This window comes from Heterocephalus glaber, unplaced genomic scaffold (genome assembly GCF_053883595.1).
Source record: "Heterocephalus glaber isolate CG9 unplaced genomic scaffold, H.glaber_assembly_v1.0 deba00001452, whole genome shotgun sequence".
NCBI classification, from domain to species: domain Eukaryota; kingdom Metazoa; phylum Chordata; class Mammalia; order Rodentia; family Bathyergidae; genus Heterocephalus; species Heterocephalus glaber.
In genome coordinates this window covers 16,060,963-16,080,983 of record NW_028258302.1, presented here as the reverse complement: position 1 = coordinate 16,080,983, position 20,021 = coordinate 16,060,963, and the positions used below count along the sequence as shown (strand labels likewise).

General features: G+C 50.7%; 4 protein-coding genes across 5 annotated transcripts in view; 2 read left to right on the top strand and 2 right to left on the bottom strand.

Annotated features, from left to right (window-relative positions):
* Positions 1-4,967, top strand: part of Fam110d (family with sequence similarity 110 member D) — a 34,620-nt gene extending 29,653 nt beyond the window's left edge. Inside the window, exons 1-2 of one of the 2 annotated variants that reach the window (XM_004850637.3) lie at positions 1,665-1,788; positions 3,535-4,967. In XM_004850637.3, the coding sequence (XP_004850694.1) occupies positions 3,615-4,415 (801 nt within the window). In that variant the 5' untranslated portion in view covers positions 1,665-1,788; positions 3,535-3,614 and the 3' untranslated portion in view covers positions 4,416-4,967. Of the gene's footprint in view, positions 1-1,664; positions 1,789-3,534 lie in introns of those variants that run through there. The other variant, XM_021263103.2, reaches the window with a different exon arrangement.
* An 816-nt stretch (positions 4,968-5,783) lies between these two features.
* On the bottom strand, positions 5,784-9,849 carry CUNH1orf232 (chromosome unknown C1orf232 homolog). Its single transcript, XM_087215531.1, has 4 exons — positions 9,729-9,849; positions 7,948-8,031; positions 7,736-7,833; positions 5,784-6,142 (listed from the first exon to the last, which is right to left on the bottom strand). The coding sequence occupies exons 1-4, from the start codon at positions 9,810-9,812 to the stop codon at positions 5,848-5,850; spliced, it is 561 nt and encodes a 186-aa protein (XP_087071657.1). The 5' UTR covers positions 9,813-9,849; the 3' UTR covers positions 5,784-5,847.
* A 1,340-nt stretch (positions 9,850-11,189) lies between these two features.
* Positions 11,190-12,128, top strand: Znf593 (zinc finger protein 593). The gene is made up of 3 exons (XM_004850639.3): positions 11,190-11,483; positions 11,682-11,744; positions 11,833-12,128. The coding sequence occupies exons 1-3, from the start codon at positions 11,284-11,286 to the stop codon at positions 11,972-11,974; spliced, it is 405 nt and encodes a 134-aa protein (XP_004850696.1). The 5' UTR covers positions 11,190-11,283; the 3' UTR covers positions 11,975-12,128.
* Positions 12,129-12,438: 310 nt separating this feature from the next.
* On the bottom strand, positions 12,439-12,906 carry Znf593os (ZNF593 opposite strand). The gene is made up of 2 exons (XM_087215763.1): positions 12,862-12,906; positions 12,439-12,585 (listed from the first exon to the last, which is right to left on the bottom strand). Exons 1-2 carry the CDS (start codon positions 12,904-12,906, stop codon positions 12,439-12,441), a joined length of 192 nt encoding a protein of 63 aa, XP_087071889.1.
* Positions 12,907-20,021: the final 7,115 nt, after the last annotated feature.

Genomic DNA, 20,021 nt, shown 5'->3' with positions numbered 1-20,021 from the left:
CTGGGCTGACTGGGCTCCCAGAGTGGGGAGTGAGCAATGTGAGGGAAGCCAGGGTCACTTCTGACAGGCTGAGGCCGAGTCACCCCTCAGGGCCGCACCTGCACTGCCCTCTGGAACTCCCCTCTTTTCGAGGTCTAGCATGTCCTTGATTCCAGAACAGAGCTGTGAAGCCCCATCCTTCCGCCCAGCCCGGATGATCCTTTAAGACCAAAGGATTGGGGGTTGCCTCAGTCAGACATCATGGCCCCATCCTCCGCCCTGGCAGGCCAGGTTTCCTGCCATTGACAGCATCACAGCTGGGCCCTGCCCAGCCTGCCCCAGCTTAACCCCTTCCAGCCCAGACCTCAGACCTGCTGGCCTGCAGCCCCACCTATGTCTGTAATGTTAGGAGTATGAAAGAACCATCTCACTGGATTGTTCTAAGGGTTAAATATGCTACCCATTGTGCAGAGACCTTAGGACATATTAACCTCTAGATAAAGTTAGCTGTTATTCCTCCTTGTGTGAGCTTGGGTAAGTCCAAGCCTCTTCAGGACAAAGATTGCCCTCAGGATTAATTGTGACAACTTACCTGAAAATATTTTGTAAAATGCTGGAACAATACAATATAGAACTGTCACAGACCAAAAAAAAAAAGCCAAAAAACCCCCAAAACAAACACTCTCCCTTTAACTAGATACAGTAGTCTCTTAGCAGATGGCTCGTGGGTTGTCACACTCATTACCTTGCCGACAGGCAAAGGGTGCAGTGGAAAGAGCAGATTTGGACGTGGGCTCTGGGCACTCCACCTCTGTTCATTTACTTACTCATTAAGTGGGTCTGGGCCCTGGTCTAGAGTCCATGCAGGAGGTTGAAGGAAATCTGAGAGCACAGCAGTGAACATGCTGTGCAAACATCAAAAAATGCTAGAAGGGAGGGAGAGGACTTGTGCTAAGTGACCAGCTAGAGGGGGCAGGGACCCCTGGGTAGGTGGAGCCCTTCAACTGCTGGGGAGGTAGGGGAGCTCTGCTGTGGAGTAAGGCTTCTCCTTGAGATAAAAGTCCTCTGAGAAGAGACTGTCCCAGTCCTAAGAGTGCCCGAGTGGGGTGAGAGGAGGAAGGAGGCCAAAGGATAGAGGTTTGGCCCCAGAAACCTCCTCTCATCACCCTCTTCCTAGCCAGCCCCACTCGCCATGAGGGGACCTTGCGCAGGGGCACCTCCAATGTGCTTGGTTTTGTGGGACAGGCTCACCCTCATCCTTGGGCTGCAGATGCCTGGACTGGAGAGCAGGCTTGCTGCCACCCAACAGCCAGGCCAGGCCAGGCCAGGCCTAAACCTGCCACAGAGGGAAAAAGCAAATGGGCTAGAACCCTGCTCTGTTCTCAGGCTTCCAATTCAATGTCAGAGCATCTGTCAAGGCCCAGCAGAGCCTCCCCCACCCCCAGGCCTCTGGAAGGGGCCTGGGGACCAGGAGACCTTGCTTGGAGCCCTACTCTGCTCCCAGATTCACGGTTCCTCTGTAGCAAACCATTTAGGCAGGCAGGGCCTGTTTAACCATCTGTAAAATACAGGCGCTCAACCCAGTTCCCAGGCCCCCTCCCTGAGCTGTGATCAAGAAGGAGTTAACTGAGGCCCAGCTCTGGGTCAGGAAGGGTTAATCTAGGGGGCAGGGGGTGGAGGCTCTCTCAGCTTTTCCTGTGGAGAGTGAGGTTTGGCTGCCACCAAAGTTACTTCTAGTTCCTGCTGTCCCTCCAGCCCTCAGTCTGGACCTGCCCAGGGACCCCTGCAATTCAGCCTCCCCACCCAGAGGTGAGTGCATCCTGGGCCCAGTGCTGGGGTGAGAGGACACCAGAGCCCTACTGGCCCCAAGCCACTGACCTAGAAGCCAGCCCATGTCCAGAACTCAAGGGTTGGGACCAGGACTGGGAGAGGAATAGGAAAAGGAACGGAGGGGACAGGGACTGCCACCAGGCTTCTAGGGTGTGCCTGTCTGTGGCCTAGGATCAAAGTCTGCCCAGGGACAAGGAAGAGGCAGGAGACAGTAAATTATTTTGGTCCCTGTGTTTAGGGACTTTTTATAGCCTCCCTACTCAGGGCTGGGGAAAGAAGGAGGGGGCAGAGTCCCCATGAGGTCAGACAAGCACAGTTCCCTCCTGGGACCTTGGAATCTGACCCACTGCCTAGTACAGTCCCTGGGAGAAGAGAAGGGGGACACTGCCAGGCTGGCCTTGCTGTCTGGGCTCCAGTCACCAACCGCCTAGGAGCAGACTTACCATGAACTAGATGGGGGAGGGTACTGGGGGTTGAGAAAATCCAAACAGGTTGGAGTCAGGAGTTGGCAGGGTGTCTGCCCCAAGGCCTGGGAGGGGGGACACACATAACACATCTGCCCCTCATCTCTGGCTAATCGATTCCTTTGTTGCCTCCAGATCCAAGTTTTCCTCGGACCTTAGCACTAATGTGACCCTCTTAGCTGCTGGGCAATGGAGAAGTGGGGGAACAGGGATAGGGTGGGGTGGGATGTACTGAGCCTCGTGGGTGGCCCATTCTTTTAACTGCCAAGGAAACTGTCAGCTCTTGATTTACAGCCCCTCTTTGCCCCTTTCCCCAGCACCAGGGAGGTGGAATAGAAGGAGAAGGGTCAGAGGTCTCTGGAAGAAAAGGGAGCAGGGAGCCTGAGGGCAGATTTCTGGGCTTGCAGGTTACTGGGACAATCTGTGAGAGGGACTTGGAGGCTCATCTCTCTAACAGTAATTACTTGGCCTTACAGTAGCAGGAACAGAAGGAAAATACCAAAGGGGAGTTCCTGTAGGCGAGTGAGGGATCCATTCTGAGCTAGTTCTGAAAAGACCTGGGTTCCAGTCCCAGTTCCTACTTCTCAGCAGGGCCCCAGCAAGTCCCTTTGTCTGTAGGCCAGTTTCTAGCCTATGACATGGAAAACGCAGGGACTGGACAAGGTGATGTTTACAGCTTGCTTTTCTGGAAGCTCCTTGGCTGGGGCACAGAGTAGCTGGCAGTAACTGGAAGACCAACCTGGGATCCACCTCCCGCTCCTTCCTGGATGACCCTGCTAGGCCTGGGCAGGATAGTTGCCTGCAATTACTAGAGGTTCCTACCCTGTGGTTATAGCCCTGACCTCGTACTTGGGGCAGGAAGGGTGGGCCCTGCTGGACTCGCCTGTGACTGGGGAGCTTCATAGTCTTGGGCTTAAAGCTGCTGGGTTGGGAAGAGGTATTTTTTCCGGTTAAGACTACTTTTGGGAATTGGCCTGGAACAAGCCCTACTTTCTTTTCCAAGTGTCCTGCTTGTGAACACCTCCTGGCATGGCTCTGTGGCTAGACTGCGGCACCCACAAAGGGGTATATGTTTCTTAGGAGCCAAAGAGACCCCATCCAATGCCTCTCAAGGATAGGAGAGGGCATGGCCTGAGCCTCTCCTCCCTGGACCTGGACCTGGCTGACTGGATGGGGGCTGGGTGGCTAGCTCATACTATACCTGGGAATGCCTGCTAGCCAGAGGCAGGGGCATCTTCGGACCATTCCTCTCTCTTTGCAGGTCTCAGGGAGTCTCAGCAAACTCCCTAACTGTGCACCTCCAGCGGCTTATGGGGCACTGTTTTGCTGTGCTCTGCTAAGATGCTCCTGGCCTCTCCCTCCAGCTCATCCAGGGGACGGACCCCCAGCGCAGTGGAGAGGCTGGAGGCCGACAAGGCCAAGTATGTCAAGACGCACCAGGTGATAGTGCGGCGCCAGGAACCTGCTCTGCGCGGGACCCCGGGGCCGCTCACCCCGCACGTGTGTAATGAGCTGGGTCCCCCTGCATCGCCCAGGACACCCGGACCCTCCCGCCGGGGCAGCGGCAGACGGCAACCAAGGCCAGACTCCCTCATCTTCTACCGCCAGAAGCGGGACTGCAAGGCTTCGGTGAACAAAGAGAACGCCAAGGGCCAGGGGCTGGTGCGCCGCCTCTTCCTAGGCGCCGCCCGGGACGCTGCCCCGAGCAGCCCCGGCCCGACCGAGCGACCTGCAGCTCCTGGGGTTTGCTTCCCGGAGGCGGCCGGGAAGCAGCCTCTGTGCCCCACGTGCTCCCTGCCCCTGTCGGAGAAGGAGCGCTTCTTCAACTACTGCGGCCTGGAGCGCGCGCTGGTGGAGGTGCTGGGCGCCGAGCGCTTTTCTCCGCAGAGCTGGGGCGCCGACGCCACCCCCAAGACCGGAACTTCGCCGCCGCCTGGCTCCGGGGACACCAGCGACTGGACATCCAGCGAGGGGGGCGGGGACGGCCCAGACTGTGCGGCCGGCGGCGGCGGCTCGGAGGCCGCTGGCTCGGCGCGGGACGGGCGGCCCTCGGTGTCGGTGGTGGAGCGCAACGCGCGCGTCATCCAGTGGCTGTACGGCTGCCAGCGGGCCCAGGGCCCGCCGCGCGAGTCCGAGGTGTGACCGCCCCTCGCTCGGGAGGCGGCCCCGGGTCGGGCCGCTGAGAGCGCGGGCTGGACCACTCTCACGGCTCAGGGGCGAGCCCTTCCTTCCTCAGGATCTCCGTTTTCCTATCCGAACCTCGGGAAGGTGGGACAAAATGAGCCCGAGGTCCCTCTCAGCGCTGGCGGCGGAGAGGGACGCAGTGGCCTCGTGACCCCTAAGGAGACCGGGTCTGGGGAACGCTGGTGACAGTGAGAGATGCGCAAACCTACTGAATAAAGCTAAATCGTTATTTAAATGGGTCGTGAGTTTGGATTAGGGGGCAGATGTTGAGGAAGGGGGCGAACAGGTTTGCTCAGTTAAGCGTGTGGCTTCGGAGTGTGGGTTTCAGGCTGACTGTGTGACCCTGGACAAGTACTCAACCTCTCTGGACCAAACCTGCACGCCCCGGTTATTAAAGAGGGGACAGGGTAGTAGATAATTACAATGTTTTGAAATAATTGTAACGCACGTGGCAATATGCCTGGAATACAGAGTGCTCAATAAAGAATGGCTGCTTTGACTACCACGGAATTAGTACTAACTACTGTGATCTTTTCTGACACTGACCATCAGGTCGATCCAAACTGGAGCCGAAAACTGGAAATAGAGCATGCGGGGGGCACCTGGGGAAGGGTCTCCCCCAGAGATCTGGGCTCCACCGACCCCTAAATGGCTCCTACTCCCGGAGCTTTGCTGCCCCCTTGTGGTCGGTAGTAGGAAGGACTGAGACGTGGAGGATCTGAAATTGAGGTCGCTAAAAAGAGCCCGGGATTTTTCCAGCAGGAAACCTCACATCTTGCTAGTTTCCTTTTCCTTCAAGGATACATAAAATCGCCCGTTTTCCTCACAAGTCCGCTCCTGTCCTCTTTCGGCCTAGGTTCCCTTCCCCTTTCTCTCCACTCACCCTTCTAAGATCATATACTCTTCGGGAAGCCTTCCCGAAATCCCAGCCCACCTCACCTCCTGACTTACCATGAGCAGCCCTATTTCTGTGTCTCATTTTGTCACCTTCTGTGGCATCCGCTAATGCCGAGTTCTCTCGTTTGGCTGTGACCTGTCCATAATACAGGAACCATGCAGATGGTAGGGCCACCTGAAACGTTTGTTCAACTAAACAAGGCGGGACAAGACGTTGAAGGCTGTCCCGTAGGTTCCCCTTGCTTTCTAGAAAGCTATTCCGTAAACCCAACAGCATCCATCCTGATACCCGTGCTGTCTCTGGCCATTGTCCCTCTCTGCTCGTTTGTTGGGGAATAAGGTGGAAACCCTCCAGATAGGTCGCGCTGGGGAGCCCACCCCAAAGTTGCTTTTGCCGTTGTCAGGATAATACCACGAGGTCACAGGAGGTATTGGGCTAGGGGTGCTTTTTATAAGGGGTGGGGAAGGGCAGGGGCCCAGTTCAGCGGGCCGGCTAGTCGCCCTTGGGCGCGGCCTTCACCCTCATCTCGGCCAGTTTGTGGGTGAGGAAGCCCCACTTGAAGCCGGCCGCGGAGTCCACTTCCCCAGGCTCCCGGTGCTCGACGGCCTCCTCGGCGGCCTCATCCCGGGGTTCGGGGTCTGGTTCCCTGCTGGGCTCGGCGCCGCGCAGCATGGACGCCGCCGCCGCTTGCTGCTGCTGCCATCTGCTGGCGAATGCGTCCCAGAAGCCCGGGCCACGCGGTTCCGCCTCCGCGGCAGCCTGCGAGGGGGGCCTCGCCGCCAGCGGGCTGAGGGAGAGAGGCGGGGTCAGCGGCCTGGGGAGTCCCGGAAAGGGACAAAGGACAGGAGGCGGGGACAGGGGACTAGCCCTGGGGCCGGGAGAGTCAGGGAGAGGTCAGAGCCTGGAGGCTAAGGGAGGGTTCAGAGGCTCTGGGAAAGAGGGGAGGGGTGGGACGGGGTCAAATGGTGACCAGCCTGGGGTGAGGGGACCCGGATCCTGGGGGAGAGAAGAAGGTCAGGGGTTTACAGAAGGGATCTCCAGAGAGACTGGCGAGGCCAATGGAGGGGGCGGAGCCCTGAGAGGGGCGGGGCCGAAGATTCGGGCGGGAAGGAGTGGGACCCTGGGACCAGTTGGGTGGACTCCTTTGGATCCTTCTGGAAGGAAGAGGTGAGGCTGGGAAGGGGTCGAGCCCCTGGATAGAGGGAAGGATGGACTAGGGACATGGGAGAAAAACCACTGGAGCGACTCTAAAGAAAGAGAAAATCCTAGACCAGAAGCTGGAGAAAGCGGGACTTGGGGTGGTAGGTGGGAGATGGAAAGGAAAGGCAGTCAAGGAGGGGTAGGAGGCTTGACGCACGAGCCTCAGGTCTGGGGAGCCTTCTTAGGAGGGAAGGGCCAGGGATATAGCTCAGTGGTGCTGCGCCTGCCCATGGTAAGCTCAAGATCCTGAGTTCGACTCCCAGTACCAAAGGGGTGAGGGAGAACTGGGAGGGAAAAGAGAGGAATATGGAGATGGAGAAAAATCTGAGGTCAGGAGAGACGAATGGGTGGGGGTGGGGGACCTTTGGCAGAAAGGAATGGTGAGGGGGTTATGACTGGGCTGGAAGAAAGGGTAGAGATGAAGTGTGTACCTAAGGTAAATCCAGGGTGTGGACTGAGGCCCACCCCATAACCCTCAGCATTAAAGATCTAAGGATCACCTGGAGTTCAAGACCAGCCTGGACTATTTTTTTTTTTTAACATTCTTTTTTTTTTTTTTGGTACCGGGGATAGAACTCTGGTCCTTGCACTTGCGAAGCAGGTGGCGAAACCATTGAGCTAAATCCCCAGCCCTGGACTACATTTATTTATTTATTTATTTGTTTGTTTGTTTGTTTGTTTATTTTTTGTACCAGGGATCGAACTTGGGTCCTTGCGAGGACTATTTTTAAGGACAGCTTGAACTACATAGTGAGACCATGGCTCAAAAAAACAAATAAATAAATAAATTTAAATAAAACAGTGGGTCTTCTGGGATCCCCAAGCCTCTGTCTACACTAGTGAATTCCAATCTCTGAAGGAGGGTCCAGGAATTTTCAAATACTTGAAGGCCCTCCTCTGTGTCTGGAGTCTGGGAACATGGTCCTCCCCAGTGGTGGGCGGGATAGCCCATAAACACCTTCCAGCACCTAAATCCCAACAGCTGGTAAATTCCTTGGGAGATCTAACTTAATTTCCCAGATACCAATGTGGCTTTAGCCCCACTGAGAGAAATGGATGGGCTGGCCCTCCCCAAACCTCCATGGTTAGAAAGACAGACCAATAGACCTGAAAGAACAGGCATGACCAAAGAGGGACCCCAGGCACCATCCACAACCACCCCCTAAATAGACACACATACTGGTCAGCACAGGGCTCCGGTGGCAGCAGCTTGTCCTCATCTTCTTTGTTAAACAGAGATGACATGGTCAGCCAGCCTTTCACCCCAACCCCCTGGACCTGGGAGGGATGGGCTGGGAGTCAGGGAAGGGCCCCAGCCCAGCCTGCTGGGGCTTCGCACCAGCTTTTGCTGGTTTTCCCAGGCTTGGGGTGGGAAAAGGGAAAGGAACTCACCCTGCGGGCCAGCTGTGACATGGGACTGAAGGCCTCTTCAGTCGGTTCTGCCGTCTCAGATGCCACTAACTCTGGGTTCTCCCTCTGGGACACAAAACCCCCATCCCAAATGAGAGAAGCCCCAGAGAAGTGAGACCTCCCTCCCCTACTGCTAACTGGATACAAACAGACCAGGCACCCCAAGTCCCATAGAATAAGCACACACCCGTACATCTCACATTTCCACAAGGCACATGGAAATGCACACAGATGTGCCTCTACACAAAGGTGTACATCACATACCCAGAGGTGTGGAGGAAATCCCTGCACACCCCTAGGGCACCCAAACCTGCCTACCCACAGACACATCCAAAAACATGGACAAGGGCTGCACACTGATACAGACACACACTTGTACATGAGCACCCTCCACAAGGCCACAGCTCTTCACCTGTGCATAGATGTATGTGCAGTGAACCCCTATACAAGGACACACATGCAGTTACCCCATTCACACCTATGCACTTACACAACTGCACATAGCTTCACAGAGGCTCATCCATGGCACACAAAACCTCTCAACCCATTTACAGACACACAAACACACACGCTATACAATGATGCCTGCAAATGCCAGCCCAGAGCATACAGGCACAGATTCCTGCAGAAATATGTACACACCTGAAAATGCCTAGATTCAGCTCACACCTGCACATTTACCTTCTCTGAGGATTCCACACAGATGCCAACCCCAGCACTCACCCACAAACACTTCTGCACCACCCCGGCTTTGAACACCAACCTGTTTAGACACACAATTCATATACACCCACATGGAGTAGTTCTTGTCCCTGCCACATCTAATTGCACGAATGCCATTTATCACAGCCTCTAGACATAAGACAATTCCTAGTTTCAGAGCCTTTTTGATTTCTTTTTTTGGATGGGGTCTCACTATATTATCCAGACTGCTCTTGAAATCTCTGGGCTTAAGCAACCCTTCTGCCTCAATCTCCCAAGTAGCTGGGACCACAGGGACATGCCACTACTCCTGGTTTGTTTCATTTTGTTTTTAATTGTTTAAAAGTAAAGTGAAGCATGGTCTAAGCATAGCCTCACACGAGGCTGAGGCTGCTAAAATGACTCTCAGTGTACAAAGTGCCCCTTCTCTACCCCCAGAAACAGGGAGCTCACTACCTCTCAAGGCAGGCCATCCCAGTTGGCTCAGCTCTGCCATTAGAAAGGTGGTGCTCAGTGCTCAGTGTGGTGGTACACCCCTGTAATCCCAGCACTCGGGAGGCTGAGGCAGGAGGATTTCTGTGAGTTAAGAGTCCAGCCTAAGCTACATAGTGAGACCTTGTCTCAAAAAAAAAGAAAGAAAATTGGGTCTAGCTAAGTGTACCCTATGCCTACTGCCCACTGGTCCTAAAAGAATCTGTTCTGGGCCAGGGATTTAGCTCAGTGGTTCTGGCACCTGCGTCGAAAGTGCAAGGTCCTGATTTCGATCCCTGGTACCAAAAAAAAAAAAAAAATGAATCCGTTCCATGCAGCAGTCTTTGAGGTCCACAAAGACACTGGTCACTTCTCTTAGGGCCTCTCAGTGGTCACTCTTTTCCTCAGTTTTCTCAAATGTCCTGGCTCTCAGATACTACATCCTGCTATTTGCACTCCTTGAGTGTGCCCAGAGCTTCTCCACAATGTGCCTCTTCCTCTCTCAGAGCTATCCCTGGCCACCCCTCTTTGTATCTCTCTCCTGCTCTCCCTCTGCCCATGCCCACCTGGCAGGCATGGAGGTTACCCACCTCCTCTGCCAAGTCTTCCTCGGATTCCCCACTCAGGGTCTGTAGCACTTTGGACTTGTAGGTTTTCCAGAAGGCCTGGCTCATGGTTGCAGGAGAGGGAGGCCTGGTACTCAGGCACGGAAGTCAGTGGCTCCAATAGATCTGGCTTCAGGAACTTGGTGGAACCAAAAGCTTGTCCAAGGTATCAGGTGAGTTCATTAAAGATGCACCAACTTTCCCAGCTAGCACAGTGCCTAGTTGGTGAACCTGATCCAAAAGAGCCTGAGGTGGGGGCAGGCTTCTGCTGCCTTCAACCCTTGTCTTGACCCATATTGGCCAAGAATAACGAAGACATCTCTCTGAAGAGGCTACTTTCCTGGGCCTAGGAATACTTGAGTTTGTTAACACTTAGAATGACTCTAGAGAAATCTTGCATTCACTAAGTCCTTGCGTTAGGACCCAAACTGGTGCCTCTGTGACTGTAGCCACTGCACCCATGTCCCACCCTTTGTCCCCACTCAGAATCCACGAACTGGAGTGGGAAAGTCCCCAGTCCCTGGTCAGCACCCTGGGTTTACATTTCACTGCTTTGTCTGCCCTAGAAACTTAGTCCTCTCCCCAGGGATGCATGTGCCTGTCTCCCTGTTTCCTGGCAACAGGTTCCAAAGAGCTGGGGCCTTTGAATTATTGCTGAGCTTTTCTGGCCCGGTCCAGTGGAACTGACTCTGGCCCTCTCTACACTGTTGCTGCCAGCCCTCCTCTAGGAGACCAGGCTCAGAGAAAGGAAGCAAAAATGAGGCTGTGCTTCTAGGGTACTTCTGTCTTGTCTTTGAGACAGGGTCCCACAGTGACGTTCAGGCTGGCTTTCAACTTGCTGAGATGGCCCTGCCTCGGCCTCCTGAGTACTGGGATTACAGGTGTGCGCCAAAACTCCCGGCTTTAGAGCATTGCTTCTTACTAAAGAAGTTGAGCCCTTCTGCCTGACAGAATGCTGAGATCTCTGGGAAGGAAACTCCCTCCCCATGGATTTAGGGGAGAGATGGAAGAAAGAGACCCAAGAGAATGAATAACGGAAGCCATGAGAAATGGTAAAAGCTTTGTCAGGGGCTGGAGGTATCTCGCAAAGCTCTGCTGGGGCCAGGATCACAAACTTACTCTAATCATTTATTAATTTATTCAAGTCACAGACATTATTTGTGCTTACACCATCTCATCCCCACCACAGAGTCTTAAGGTGTGGAAACCAGGAAGGAGTAACAGGGCCACCCTGGGGCGGGCACAACCAGCCCCAAGCTTAGGCACACCCTACAACCGGTCCCGCTTTGGCAACGTAGGGCTTCGCGCCAACTGTGAGCAAACTTCGTCCAGCTGCGCCCGTAACCCCGTCACTAACGTCCATGGCCGCCTGGGGGCGCGCAAGCGGCGGGCAGTTCTGGTGACGTCATCAGAGGCGGTCTGGTCGATTCTGCTCCGCCCTCTGAGCGCCTCGTGACGTCGTTGAGCGGTCCGGAAGGACTAAACACGTGTGTCCTCTCTCAGCTCCCAGCCCTTTGGCCTTGCTGTCACTCTCGTGGCTATGGGTCGCTCCCGCCGTACAGGCGCGCACCGAGCGCACTCCTTAGCCCGCCAAATGAAGGCCAAGCGGCGACGGCCAGACCTGGATGAGATTCACAGGGAGCTGCGGCCTCAGGGTCCCACACGGCCCAGGCCCGACCAGGACACCGTGCCCGACCCTGACTTGCCAGGAGGTGGCCTGCATCGCTGTCTGGCCTGCACGTGAGTCCCGGCCGAGCCCAGCCCCGGGCAGAGGAGAGTCTGCACAGCGGAAGCTGTGAGGTCTCCACTCTTGGGACCCAGGGGTCAGCCCGCCTCCCATCCCTTCAGGCTGGGAGGCTGGGGAACGAGCTAGGATCAGGGAGCTAGGTGTACCTGAGAGGCATCACGTCTTCTCTTCTCACACCTCCATCCCTGCAGGAGGTACTTCATCGATTCTGCCAATCTGAAAACTCACTTCCGATCCAAAGACCACAAGAAAAGGTATGGAGTAAGGAGAGGATTGATGGATGGGTGCTGGGCAGTCAGGGCTTGCACTTGGTCAGCTCTCAACTCCTGTTCTTTCTCCCAGGCTGAAGCAGCTGACCGTCGAGCCCTACAGTCAGGAAGAGGCCGAGAGGGCAGCGGGCATGGGCTCCTATGTGCCCCCCCAGCGTCTGGCATTGCCCACGGAAGTATCTACTGAGGTTCCTGAGATGGGCACCTCTACCTGACATGACCCAAGTATGCAGGGCAGAGGAGCTGCCCATGGACAGTGGTGCAAGGGCTAGGCTGGGAGAGAGGGTACCAAACCATTTGGAGCCCTGGGTTTACTGAGTAGATGGCCTCTCCTGGGTGCCCTCCGCCCAATAAAGGAACTGGAAAAGAGGGCTTACCTCTGACTTTAACTTCCAGACCTCTGCCACAAAATCCTGCTGCTTTCAGTGTACAGGGTCCAGGATATCTACTCCCTACTTGACCCACCTTTGGAACCTGCATTCTTGCCTTCTTTCCTGGGTCTTAGCACCTGAGCTGGAGCCCAGGTGCAGTGTGAAGTGGAGAAGTAGGATTGGGTTTATTCTGCCCTGCCTCAAATAAGGGCAGGGACTGATCTCCGGGAAAAAAGTGGAGTTCTGAGATTGCAGTCCCCTCTCCTGAGTCACCTACCTCCAGAGCCCACAGGAGAGCCTGTGCTTCGTCATGGGGCCTGTGATGGTGGCTGCTGCCCCACCATCTTCCACACAGCATAGCAGGAGCTGCCCAGTCCCAGGACAGCCAGGAGTGTAGCCACAACCCCGGCCAGTGGACTCTGGGCCTCTTCCTTCAGCTTCCCAGCTACCTGTATCTAGTGGGGGTGCACCGAGGACGAATCTGAGAGGCTAGTTGAGACTTTTAGGGAGGCAGGTGCTAAGAAGGTGCAGCTGGGTAAAGGAGACAGGGACGCCATTGCTTCCCCAGGGAGATTCCACCCCAATCCCTCTCGCTTCACTGCCCATCTGGGCCCTGGCTAGTCAGGCGGCAGTAAATGTGACAGCCTGGCTGTTGAGGGTATCAGTCCAGCCATGGTAGAGGCAGGAACAGGTCAGTGATGCTAGAAGCTATCCCAGTTAGGAGTACTTACCTGTAGTACCCGGAAGTAGCCAGGAGTCAGGTGTCTAAATTGCATGGTTGGGGCACTAGTGTCACAGACGGCCTGTGGGATAGAAGCAGATACAAAGACCAGTGGTGTTCCTGGTACCAAGAAATGGAGGATACAGGGGTCCCTGGCCTCTTGTATGCATGACAGTCATGTCCTCAGAGGATGCTCACCCTTGCAGGCCTGCCCAGGTCTGGCAAGGGGCGGGGCACTGAATCTTCAAATCTAGTCTGCGTGTGTGGTGTCTGTGCCCCCCCCCCCAGCTGCCTGCCGGCTGACCTGCCAGCCTTAGGAGCAGCTGTCAGGAGAGATCAGCATCAGGTCCCAGCAGCACCTCCCCGTCTACCAGGGAGACCAGGCCTGGTAGGCAGAAGAGGCCTTGGCTGGCAGCCCTCATGAGTCCCAGGCATGGACTAGGTACTGGGTGGACCTCCCTCAACCCTGGTCCAGACCCTATCCTAGCTCAGATGATTGGATGCCACCAATCAGCATTCAGCAGAGGAGGGACAGGATACTTCAGTAGCCTCTCTCAACAGTAGTATACTTTTTCCACTTGGTTTCTATAAGATTGGCCACTTGTACTTTTTTTGAGATAGGATCTCAATATGCACTTCAGACTGGCCTTGAATTCACTATGTAGCCCAGGGCCAGGTGTGGCGGCACAGTCCCAGCACTTGAGAGACTGAGACAGGATCTCCAGGAGTTCAAGGCCAGCCTGAACTACATAATGAGACCCTGTCACAAGAAAAACACTATGTAGCCCAGGCTGGCCTTGGCGATCCTCCTGCCTCAGCCTCTTGAGTGCTGGGATTACAGCCATGTACCACAGTGCCCGGCTCTCAATCACTTCTACTTTGAGGGAGGACACATTTCACCTCTTTTCTGAAAATGGGGTTCCTGCAAGGGCTTTCTTATCCTCAGTTTGGGGACAATAATAAAAGGGTATCTAAATACCAATTAAGCTGCCCTTAATTTTTTTTTTTTTGTACCGGGGATCGAACTCCAGACCCTGTGCTTTCAAGGCAGGCAGCAGCACTGAACTAAATCCCTGGCCCCCTTTATATGTTTAAAAAAATCAAACTGTGCTGATCATCATTCTGAATATATTTCATGAGATTATCATAAGATGAAAAAAAGGTACAATTTTCAGAATAATATCTGCATCTATGGAGAATGGAAGAATACACAGAAAACTTAGTAGTGGCCCCCACTAGGGGACAAGATAAAAACGTGCTGGGAAAGTAACACATCTTCCTTTCACTTCATAACCTATTGTGGCCTTTGAATTTTTTTTTTTGGTACTGGAGATCGAACTCAGGACCTTGCGCTTGCGAGGCAGCCACCAGAACCACTGAGCTAAATCCCTGGCCATAGCCTTTGAAATTTTTGCAGCAAATACACAGAACTTTTATGTTCATACAACCTTTTTTGCCCTCAACTGTCTGGCCCTCTGAGGTGCTAGGGCACAGAGTAAAGGTACTGTTGTGGTTGCTGGGCCTCCAGGCCTTCCGGGGGAGTGAGTGGTGGGGAGTTCTTGTTCCTCCTCCATAGGCTTGTGAGGCAGGGAGGGCTGGATTCTCCTGTCTGCATCTGTGCCATTTGATGACATCAGGATGGTGGAGACAAACCTGTGCCCATCAAACACTCTGGTAAAGGCTCTGTTAGAGCTGACGGGGCCTTCCCAGAGTGTCCCGGCAAGGCTATTATAGGAGGAGGCAAAAATGTTAAAGGAGGATGCTGCAGGGTTGTTGGAAGGACACAGGACAGAGTAGAAAGAAACTAGACAAAGGACAAAGCCAGAGACATGAGGGGTGTGTTGAAGATTTGAAGTCTACTAATTCACAAGTGAAGAGGCAAGGTCTGCGGGGCCTGGAGATCTGTAGTCTCCTCTTGAAGGAAGCAGCCTCCAATCCCCTCTTGTTGTTTGATGCCAAGCATGAGGGTGGGATGGGGCCATCAGAGACAGCTGAAGTTCCAGAGAAGCTGGAGTTCTCTTTTTAAAAATTTTATTTATTTAGAGACAAGGTCTTGCTATACAGTTCAGGCTGGCCAGTCTGGCCTCACACTCATGATCCTCCTGCCTCTGCCTCCCATGTGCTAGGGTTACGGGTGTGCACAACCAGTCCCGACCTTGGAGATCTCAATTTGTATATGAAATTATTAAATGATGACAACTAACAAACATACTATATGAGCTGTTTGTGAGTCCATTCAAATTCAGACTGTGAGTCTCAGTTATAGGTAAGATAGTGAGTGGCTTTGAAGGTTAGGTGTTGGGACACAAAGATTCTCAAGTAGGTGACACAGAGGGCCAGGTTCTGGGAAGCCCTCCCACGTCTCTCCCCACAGATTTAAAGCAATAATAACTCAGGTCTACCCCATGTCCCAGATTCAGAATACTTAGAAGTCCTCAAGCTCTATGGTCTAGATAGCACCTTTTGAAAGAAGCTAGGTTCTCAGGTGTAAAAGTTGGGTTCAGTCACAGTGCAACTGACTGTAGAACTCCATCTGATTCCAAAGACCTGGGGTCCACTGGCCTGAGATGATGATGATGAATACTTCATAGGTGCCAGACGTTTCTCTAAAATGAAGGCTTTTAACCTGGGATTCAAAATTCAAGGGATGAGTAAACTTAAATGAGGAAAGTCTATGTTAGTTACTTTTCTTTTTGCTGTGACAAAATACCTGGCACCCAGAGTTAAAGGAGGGAAGGTTTATTTGGCTTACAGTTCATAGAGGTTTCAGTTCATAATTGGCTGGCTCTAAGACAAGACTGGAAGAGGAGGAACAGTTAATGGCAGCGATGGAAGATAGCAAAGGCAACAGGGGACCTTAACAGTGTCTTTCTGCTCCTTTTATCTTATTCAGATCACTGGGATTAGGGCGGTGCCAAACCAATCACTCACATGTAGTGGTTTATTAATCACACACCCTTAATCCTAGCATCACACTCTAGTTTCACCCACTTCCAAAAAAGACTGCATGAGGCTTTGGGGGGACATTTAGACACAAGCCACAAGTCATCTTTCTTTTCACTAACTCCTAACTAAAATTTACCATTTCCTTCTATGTGGGTTGAAATAGTAGCATTATCTTTGGCTTTGTTGCCAATAGAAATCACAGATATTGCCAGGTAGGGTGGCACATGGCTCTAATCCCAGCCACTCAGGAAGCTGAGGCAGGATTTCAAGCTCAATCCCACCGTGGGAAATTTAGCAAGCCTTTGATTTTGTAAAAAGAGGAGGGCTGGGATATAGCTTGTAGCTTGTTACCCCCGTGAGTTCAATTCCTAGTACTACACACATACAAACAGCAGTTATAGATATTTCATATCAAATGTAGTTATTGCAAGTATTGAAATATTTATGTTCATAACTTTCAAAATTGTGGCAGCTATGAAGCCACTGCTGAACCAACCCTAATGGCACTGCATTTCAGACCCTCCTGTGATGCAGGACCTCTGCCTGGAGGCTCAGTGACCAAATGATGACTCTGTCTGTTCAAACTCTGGCTGACCCAGGTCTCTGCATTCCCTATTAGTTGTTTGTGAGAGAAGGTGAGTCAGAGACTACCATATGAGCTTAATGTTATTCAAGCTGAGCAACAGTGTCCTAATATCATTATTAACACTAAACCCATCACTAAATCACAAATATGCCTTCTGTTTTGTTTTGTTGTTTGTTCTGGTTTTGTTCTGTTGTTGTCATTTTTGGTACCAGGGATTGAACTTGGGACCTTGTGCTTGCAAGGCAGGCGGCAGCGCCACTGAACTAAACCCCCGGGCCTGTTCTGGTTTTTTGACACAGGGTCTTGCTATGTAGTCCAAGGTGGTCTCAAACTTTTTTTTTTTTCTGATAAGTAGGGATGAACTCAGGCCCTTCATTCTGAGCACCATCCTCAGACATCTTTTATTTGTCACTTTGAGATAGGGTCTTGCTAAGTCACTAAGTTGCCCAGACTGGGCTTGAATTTGCAGTCGTCCTGCCTCAGCCTCCCAAGTTCTGGGATTACAGGTGTAGGCTACCACCACATCCAGCTTTTACATGTTTTGATAATAATTGTTCTTGTAATCCTAAGTATTCTGTTTTATACTTTCTTTTTTTGTTATTTGTTGTTGTTGGTTTTGGTTCTGGGGCTTGAACTCGGGACCTTGCACTTTCGAGGCAGGCAGCAGAACCACTGAGCTAAATCCTCGGGCCTGTTGTTTTTTGAGACAGGATCTCACTGTGTAGTTCAGGCTGATTTTGAACTCATAGTGATCCTTCTGCCTCAGCCTTCCAAGTTCTGGAATTATGGGCATACACCACCACCACATCTGGCTTTTTATGCTCTTAATAAGGCCATCATGGTAAATTGTTGAAAGGCACATTATGGGAGGATGTATAATGCCCATATTTATTTTTTAAGATTACTTCTGTTGATGAATTACTAATTTTAATTCTATGAGTTTTATTAAACAATGTTGTACTTAACAGGAAAATAAAATAATAAAATAAAATTTCTAATATTTAATGAGTGTTTAGTATAAACATCAACATTTTTGGGCTAGGTATTTAGCTCAGTGGCACTGCGCCTACCTCGCAAGGCCAAGGGCTTGAGTTCAATCCCCAGTACCGGAAAGAAAAAGTTTTTTCAACATGAACTGTTTACTTGCTTAACAAGATCTAAAAATAACAGCAGAAATAAATTCCTATGTGAACTACAATGAAAATACATATAAAACTCTCCCACAGAAATAATCTTTGCTTAAGTTATCACACCTAAGACCGTCCTCACACATGACCAAACTCAGGGCCTCGTGATTGCCAAGCAGGTGCTGTGCCGCTGAGCCACATCCCTGGCCTTTGTCACTTCTCTCATCTTCTTCTTTTGTCAGGAGCTTCCTATTATACAATGTCCACTTAGCAGGAAAATAAAATATCAAATATATAATGAGTGTTTAGAATAAACATCAAGGCTGGGGACATAGCTCAGTGGTGCCTTGCCTGCCTGGCAAGAGCAAAGTCCTAAGTTTGATCCTTGGTACTGGAAAAAAAAAAAAAAGAATAAACATCAAAATTTTCAACATCAACTTTTACTTGCTTACAAGATCTAAAAAATAACAGCAGAAGTAAATTCCTATGTGAACTACAATGAAAACACAAAGCTGTACCACAGAAATAATCATTGGTTCAATTATCCTACCTGAGGCCATCTTCACACATCACAATAGCATGTTCCATACACAAGTCTCACACTGATAGCACATATGTTTTGTTTTCCTGTCTTCTTTGGTAGGATGTACAGTGGACCTTTGACTTACAAACTCAATAGGTTCCCAAGGGCTGGTTGTAACTCAAGTTGGTTGTGAGTCAATACAGCTGAGATCTTGATGTTTACCTGGGTACACACTATAGATAACAAGTGGCAGATAAATCTTCCATTAACCTAATTAACTCAAGTTGTTCGTGTGTCAGGCTAGTCGTATCTTGAAGGTCCACTGTACTTGACATCTTTCTAGTCTTTCTGTTTTCTTAAGAGGTTCTTGCGATGTTCATCTGTCTATTCACTGGTCCACTCCAGAATTCTTTTGCAAAGTTCTTTGGGCAGATACATATTGTTCTTCCTCTGTTGTATTATTTATCAATTCCAGTCCCAATTCTCTAAGAAAATTTCTCCATGATAGATAGATAGAGATATATATATATATATATATATATATATTTTTTTTTTTTTTTTTTTTTTTTTTTTTTTTTTTGGTACCGGGGATCAAACTCGGGTCCTTCTGCTTGCAAGGCAGGTGGCAGAATCACTGAGCTGAATCTCTGGCTCTCCATGATATTTTGTGCTTGTTATTTTCTTTGTAAAGTATAAAACTATTTATGCCTGACATGTTTAGGATTGAGTAAAATACAACCATTGGGCAACAAAACTTTGTGTTTGGGGGTTTTTTTAGTACTGGGGATCGAACTCGGGTCCTTGCACTTGCCAGCAGGTGGTGAAACCACTGAGCTAAATCCCTGGCCCAACACTTTGTGTTTTGAGTGACATCATAGTTGCTGCATTTTGTTGTGGCTTCATTTATGTTAAGGATTCACTATTAGTCTTTTTTGTTTTGAGACAGGGTCTCTATTGTAGTCCAGGCTAGCCTTGAATTCTCTATGTAGCACAGGCTGACCCTGAACTCACAGGATCCTCCTGCCTCAGCCTCCTAAGTGCTGGGATTACAGGCATGCACCACCATGCCTGGGTTCACTATCAATTTTTTTATCATGATGTAATGTTGACAGTATCAATACTTTGTTTTTCTTCACCAAATAGGAAGCCAATATTATGTCTTTCTGAAATCCAAAGATTGTCCTATGCATTTCTCTATTATGAATTTGTAACATTTTTTCAGGAATCTCCTCTTTATTCTTGCAAATAGCTCCTATGTTGGTCACCTGGTGTTTTTTAGCCAATATAACCTCAATGGGTAACTAGTGAACTAATTGTCAAATGTGACATTTGGGTTACTTTTTTTTTGGTACTGGAGATTGAACTCAGAACCTTTCACTTGTGAGGCAGGCACCAGAACCACTGAGCTAAATCCCTGCCTCCTGGGCTACATTTTGTTTTTTGTTTTTGGTACCGGGGATTGAACTTGGGTCCTTGCACTTGCAAGGTAGGCGGCGGAACCACTGAGCTAAATCTCCGGCCCTTACTTTTTGAAATAGGTGCAACAAGTCTGTTCACAACATCATATGGTTTATTACTGTATAAATAAAGACCTGGTGGCTGAATTCCAGGATAAATTTCTAAATTCAAAGTGTAAAATGTATTCCCATCTACCAACACATATATTTTTATACCATATTTGGCATATATACATATGAAGGTATGTATTGCTGAATCCTTCAACCATGAAATGATGTAAGTTGGTCATCAATTGTCATGTATTCAGATGGTGTATAAATTGCTTGACAGTTTGAAACAAAGTTTTCAAAAAATGAGCAAATAGCAACCAAACTGTTGGATTTGTTTCTTACCAGGTCTTTTTGTCATCAAAATATGGACAATTTTGAAAGAAACCAAATCTCTTGAGTGTCAATATTGTTCTAAAAATCTCATCTATCACTTCTCCGTAAGTTATTTAGATTCTGATGATTAGAATGATAAAGTCTTGC